Source organism: Aulonocara sp. 'chitande type north' Nkhata Bay, linkage group LG23, assembly GCF_057382095.1.
Source record: "Aulonocara sp. 'chitande type north' Nkhata Bay isolate Kocher_YH1m ecotype deep benthic linkage group LG23, A_spYH_male_GT1.1, whole genome shotgun sequence".
Classification (NCBI taxonomy): domain Eukaryota; kingdom Metazoa; phylum Chordata; class Actinopteri; order Cichliformes; family Cichlidae; genus Aulonocara; species Aulonocara sp. 'chitande type north' Nkhata Bay.
The window spans coordinates 46,978,818-46,985,293 of NC_141365.1; the positions used below are offsets into that span (position 1 = coordinate 46,978,818).

Below are 6,476 nucleotides of genomic sequence, written 5' to 3' on the forward strand. Positions count from 1 at the left end.
AAAGAGAGGTGGAGGATGAAGAAAAGAGGCGGAGATGAAGCAGAAGTTTTGCTCCAGAGAGGAGCTGTGTCTGTGTGGGTGGGGCTCAGACAGCTCCGCCCACACAGTGACAGTGAAGCAGGTGAAGAGTAATAAATGAAGACAGCAGACAGGATTTGATAAGCTGATGTACAAACATGTAGAATGATGGTGGCAGCTACAGAAACAGGTCCATACAGACTGAAGCGTGTCTCAGTCTGAATGTACACTGCTGTTCCCTTTCAGTCGATTCACTCGGTACAACACATAAGTATGGGATATCACGCCCTCGCGTGTCCTGGCTGAAGAAACCTTTATTCACGCCTTTACGGCAGATGACGTGTGATGACACGCGCAAGGCCCCGCCTGCACATATAGCCGCTGCCATCACCGTCATCCCTCAGTTCTTACGCTCTTCACCTCGCTGAGAACACCTCTGCTGAGTTGGGCTAGCTAGCTACTGCTAGTTAGCTCCGTTGTCTGCCAACTTGAACCTAGCTTAACTGCCCCTGTTGGTGTTAGCCTCCACCGCCCAGCTGGTGCGTAGGCTGCCCGCGGAGCGCTATTTTCAAGTTTTTCTTGTGCAGCGTTTCGCTTTGCGTTTTGGGAATGGACTCCAAACCGAAGCGAGCAAAGCAGAAATCTTCTGTTCGCCCCTGTCCTCAGGGATGTGGTTTCTCTTTGCACGACAGCGACCAGCACGATGCCTGCCCTGTCTGCCTGGGGATCGTCCACGCTAGGAGAGCGTTGACGGAGCCCGAAGCTTGTGCGTTTTGTCGCCAGCTCCGACGCTCGACCCTGGAAAGACGGGTGACGTTTGTGGAAAGAGTGCTGGGACGCTCGGCTGTCGCACGGCATGACCCTCTTCTTTCCGAGTCTGGAGCCCCGGCTTCGTCCGAGTCCGAAGACGAAAATTTTCAGGTCGATGTCCCCGCGATTAGCTGGGCTGACCACATGGAATACGTTGACGGGTTAGCCGATGACGGACCGGAACCATGCAGGAGCGCTGACGGGCTTCAGCCTGGGTTGAAGCCCGCCAGCGCTCCCCAGGAAGACGATGACGTGCTGGACATCGGCCTGGACATCCATGGTTTGTCGGAGGATGAGCAGGAGAGCTCATTGTCGACCCAATATGCCGCCGCTGCTGCGCCGGTCGGCCACGATGACACCTCTCTTTTCTCCCTGTTTCGCCGTGCCGCTGAGAAGCTGCAGGTGGACTGGCCCTCTCCTCCACCAGCTCGGAAGCCGTCGCGGTTTGCGGGTTTTTTCCTTCCACCGGAGCCCGCAACGGCCAAAAACTGCCTCCCCATGTTCCCAGACTTTCTCTGCGAGCTAACAGCGTCATGGGACAAACCTCTGTCTACCCGCGTCACTGTGCCCGGCTATGGACAGTACATGGAATTGGACGGCGCCGAGGGAGCTGGTTTAGCTAACCCACCCCCTATGGAGCCGTCTCTGGCTGCTTATCTGGCCCCGTCCCATAACCATGGTGTCGGTGGCCCCGCAACTCTGCCGTCCAAGCACTGCAGATTCTCGGCCTCGCAGCTGGAGAAGATTTATCGGGCTCAGGCCGGCACCGCTCGAGCCATGAGCTCCGTCACCATGCTCCAGACGTACCAAGCAATGTGCCTGGCGGAGCTTGGATCGCTGGTTCCGGAGGACAGCCCGCTGTCACCTCTTCTTAACGAGGTTAGAGTCACCACGGATTACATCCTCCGTGCGTCTCGCTGTGCAGCGCTCTCCCTGGGCAGAGGGATGGCTTCGACAGTGGTGGCGCAGAGGCACCTGTGGCTGACCCTCTCCGACGTCCCTGATAGAGACAGAGCTGTGTATCTGGACGCACCAGTGTCTGCGGCTGGGTTATTCGGACATTCACTTGAAGCCATTCAGGCTAGATTCGATCTGAGGAAGAAGCAGACGGAAGCTCTGCGCGACATCATCCCCAGACGCCAGCCCCAGCCCAAGCCCACTGCTAGCTCTCACAGGCCCGCCGCTCCTCTGACAGCTGGCAAGAGACCGGCGCCCACTGCTGGAGTGGGAGGGCCGCCGGCGAGAGCACGTACTCCGGCCCGAGCTCCACGCCAGTCGGCCTGGGGCAAAGGCCCTCCCCCGGGCCCCCGACGGGACCCGACGCCCAGGAGGAAGAAGCCTCAGCCCTCCTAGCTGTGATTGCGAGTGGGGAAGGGATCCGGCAGCAGGGAGACGCTGCTCTTACCCCTCTGTTGCCGCACAAGAGGTGCCGCTTAAGTTCTGTTCAGGTTGTCAGCCCCAGAAGGCGCTGCACTTCCCTATCGCGGTCTCCCAAGCACATAACCCCTGCACACGGTTCAGATGTGTTGAATGTTCAAGCGACCACATCGAGTGTTCCCGCTGTTTTTCATTGTTATGCCCCGGAAAAGGTGCACCCAACAAAATGTATAAATGTACATGTTCCCATGTTGCAATCAATAAAGAGTGTTGTTTACTCTCAAACAATCTCAAATGCTCAACCTGCAGGCGAAATGAGCCAGGTCAGGCAGGGGATGCAGTCCCCTGCAGACACACTGGGGGGCGACGGCGCCCCGCCGTCAGTGCTGCAGGCCAGCCGGCTGGCTGCTCACTTCCCTCAGTGGCGCGCTTGCGCCCCCTCTCCGTGGGTGCTGCAAACCGTTGCCATGGGTTACCGGTTGCAGTTCCGGGTCAAGCCGCCTCGTTTCCAAAGAGTCGTGAACACGATTGTCAACCCCGAGGCAGCCTTGGTACTCAGAGAGGAAATACAGGCGCTATTACAGAAGAGAGCAATACGGGTGGTCCCCGCTTCGGAGACGGACAAAGGTTGGTACAGCCGTTATTTTGTCATTCCGAAGAAAGGGGGAGGGCTTCGTCCCATCCTCGACCTGCGAGTCTTGAACACGTACCTGCGAACGTACAGGTTCAAGATGCTAACACTCAGACAGCTCCTGAGTGCAGTCGGCCCGGGAGATTGGTTTGCGACAATCGATCTAACAGATGCTTATTTTCATGTCGCTATACACCCGAAACACAGGCAGTTTCTGAGGTTTGCATTCGAGGGCGTAGCCTACGAATACCTAGTGCTGCCGTTCGGGCTGTCGCTCGCTCCCCGCACCTTTACGAAATGTGCCGAGGCAGCGCTAGCGCCCCTCAGGAAGAGGGGCATCCGCATCTTGGCCTACCTGGACGACTGGGCTCTCGTGGCTTGCTCCAGAGAACAGGCGGAGACGCAGCTGTCGCGGGTTCTGTCACACATTCAGACACTGGGGTTCTCTGTGAACTTTCAGAAGAGCTCGCTAATCCCAGGTCAACAGATCGCTTTTCTCGGTCTGGAAATATGCTCTCTTTCCAGCCGCGCACGGTTGTCAGAGCACAGAGTGGCCGCGTTTCATCGCTGCCTCGCTCAATTTCAGCTGGGACGCAGACTGCGTTTCCAGACGATATTGCGCTTGTTGGGCATGATGGCATCTATGATCGCCGTAGTGCCGCTTGGGCTGTTGAAAATGAGAGCGTTTCAACGCTGGACTCTCTCTCACCGTTTGTGTGCTTCGCGTCACCTCCGGAGGAGGCTGCCGGTAACTGCGTCTTGCATGCTAGCTCTCCGTCCTTGGAGGGAGCCCGGGCTACTGCACCAGGGCTCTCGGATTGGGAGGGTGTTGTTTCGCAAGGTGGTGTCCACAGATGCTTCCCTAAGTGGGTGGGGAGCGCTGTGCGAGGGTGCGTCAGTGAGAGGGATCTGGTCCGCGGCTCAGCGCCAGCTGCACATCAACCACTTAGAGCTGTTAGCAGTGTTCTTAGCTCTAAAGCGTTTCCGTCCAGTCCTGCAGGGCCAGCATGTCTTAGTCAGGACGGACAATTCAACAGTGGTGTCTTATATAAACAGGCAGGGAGGAACACGCTCTCTTCCCCTGTTGCAGCTGTCTCGCTCTCTGCTGTTATGGTGCAGTGTTCATTTTCTGACTCTAAGAGCCACCCATGTCCCGGGCCACCTGAACCTGGGGCCGGACCTTCTCTCCAGGGGGGGTCCTCTGGTGAGAGAATGGAGGTTACACCCTTCAATAGTGGCTCAGATTTGGGATCTATTTGGCGAGGCGCAAATAGATCTTTTTGCTTCCAGGGTGAATGCTCACTGCCCCCTGTACTTCTCCATAATCGACCACGATGCACCCTTGGGCTTGGACGCGCTAGCGCACCAATGGCCAGACGTGCTCCTGTATGCATTTCCCCCAGTGGAAATGATATCTCCAATTCTGGAGAGGGTGCGTCGGCATTCCCTCTCTCTGATCCTGGTGGCCCCTTGGTGGCCCGCGAAGTCGTGGTATGCAGAAATAATCAGCCTGCTTGCAGCAAGTCCTTGGCAGCTTCCTCTCCGCAGGGATCTCCTCTCTCAGGCGGGGGGGGAAGTGTTTCATCCGCGCCCGGATCTGTGGCACCTTCATGCTTACCTGCTGAGAGGTTAAACTTGGTTGCTAAGGGTCTGCCACCTAGTGTGGTAGCGACGATTCAGAGCGCCAGGGCTTCGTCTACTAAAGGCTTGTACGCTTACAAATGGCGAGCCTTCGAGCGATGGTGCCAGGACCGCCACACTCTCCCATTTCAGTGCTCTATTGTGGATGTTTTGACATTCCTGCAGGAGCTGTTGGATAAAGGCCTTTCGTTTTCGACGATCAAGGTTTATTTAGCGGCTATATCTGCTTGTCATATCGGTTTTGACGGGGTGACACCAGGTGCGCATCCCCTCGCCGTGCGTTTTCTGAAAGGGGTTCGCCGGCTGAGGCCCGTGCTTAAGTCCAGTGTCCCGGCTTGGGACTTGTCTTTGGTGCTGGAGGCCCTTTGTGGCCCTCCGTTTGAACCCGTTGAGTCGGTAGATATGAAACTTCTTTCGTATAAGACCGCATTACTTCTCGCTTTGGCCTCGGCGAAGCGAGTGGGGGACCTTCATGCGCTGTCTGTGCATCCTGCCTGCACACAGTTTTCTCCTGATGGCCGCAAGGTCGTATTGCGTCCGAATGCCGCCTATCTTCCCAAGGTCATGCCTGCATCTTATAGTTCAATGGAGTTTGAGTTGCTGAGCTTTTGCTCCCCTCCTTTTGAATCTGAGGAGCAGAGGAGGGTGCATTCTCTTTGTCCGGTGCGTGCGCTACGCACCTACATTGAGCGCACTCGGGATGTGCGTTTGTGTGACCAGTTGTTTGTCTGCTTCGCTAATCCGAATAGAGGTAGAGCTCTGTCCAGACAGAGGCTGTCCCACTGGATTGTAGAAGCTATCTCGCTGGCATACAGCACCGGAGGTTTTGCGTTGCCCCACGGGGTGGGAGCTCATTCCACCAGGGGGATGGCGACCTCATGGGCTCTTTTTAGAGGGGTGCCTGTGGCTGATATTTGTGCAGCGGCTAATTGGGCGTCGCCGCACACTTTTGTGCGGTTTTATCGGTTGGACGTTACAGCCCCTTCGGTGGCTCATGCTGTCCTTTCTGCTGGGTCTACCACTCACTAAGGATGTGGTGGTCCCGTTCCGGTTCGGTGGCTGCTCTGCGGGGCGTGTATATAGGTCCCATACTTATGTGTTGTACCGAGTGAATCGACTGAAAGGGAACGATTAGTTATGTCTATAACTTCTGTTCCCTGAAGGAGAGGAACGAGGTACAACACAGGGTGGCCCCACTGAGCAGTTGGCTCGGTGAAGAGCGGCTATCGAACTGAGGGATGACGGTGATGGCAGCGGCTATATGTGCGGGCGGGGCCTTGCGCGTGTCATCACACGTCATCTGCCGTAAAGGCGTGAATAAAGGTTTCTTCAGCCAGGACACGCGAGGGCGTGATATCCCATACTTATGTGTTGTACCTCGTTCCTCTCCTTCAGGGAACAGAAGTTATAGACATAACTAACCGTTATAAGAGCTGTGGAAACTCAGGTCAAAAGGACGTAACCACACTGCTGACAGTTCCAGGACAGTCACAGAGTTACAGCATCATTTGTGACCATAAAGACAGAAAGCTCATCCAAATGCTGGGATTAAAAGTCTGTCCTGGTGGTGTCCAGTCAAACACGTCTCTGTGAAAGCTTCAATCCAACAGGCTCCAAAGTCCTTCTGCTCATTTCCTCGCCGGGTTCTTGATGCTCCTGTACCATCTCTGTGTCATCCTCCTCGCTCCCTCTTTGCACTCACAGTCTTTGTGCATCATTAACACTCACATGTGGAAAACCAAAGTTTTACTGGGCAGAAGATGATCATCAGTGACGCTGTCTTTAAAATACTCTTGTTAGAAATGTACGACTTTAATGTGAAACATTCAGAGTTTTTTCTCTTGTTGTGTTTCTTTGAAGCTGCTTCCTGTTGGCTTCAGCTGTTTGGAGTTTCCATTTTCTAAACTTCTACATTCTGAACCTTCTTCAGCTCTGAACAGATGATGAAACACTGAATGATTTCAAGCACTTTGTCTAATAAACTTACATCTTTCATTCT

The 6,476-nt window shown here is 55.2% G+C and overlaps 1 protein-coding gene across 1 annotated transcript; it reads left to right on the forward strand.

The window, feature by feature from the left end:
• The first annotated feature begins 627 nt into the window (after positions 1-627).
• LOC147302820 (uncharacterized) lies at positions 628-4,516 on the forward strand. The gene is made up of 2 exons (XM_086283600.1): positions 628-1,982; positions 2,024-4,516. The coding sequence occupies exons 1-2, from the start codon at positions 628-630 to the stop codon at positions 4,467-4,469; spliced, it is 3,801 nt and encodes a 1,266-aa protein (XP_086139726.1). The 3' UTR covers positions 4,470-4,516.
• Positions 4,517-6,476: the final 1,960 nt, after the last annotated feature.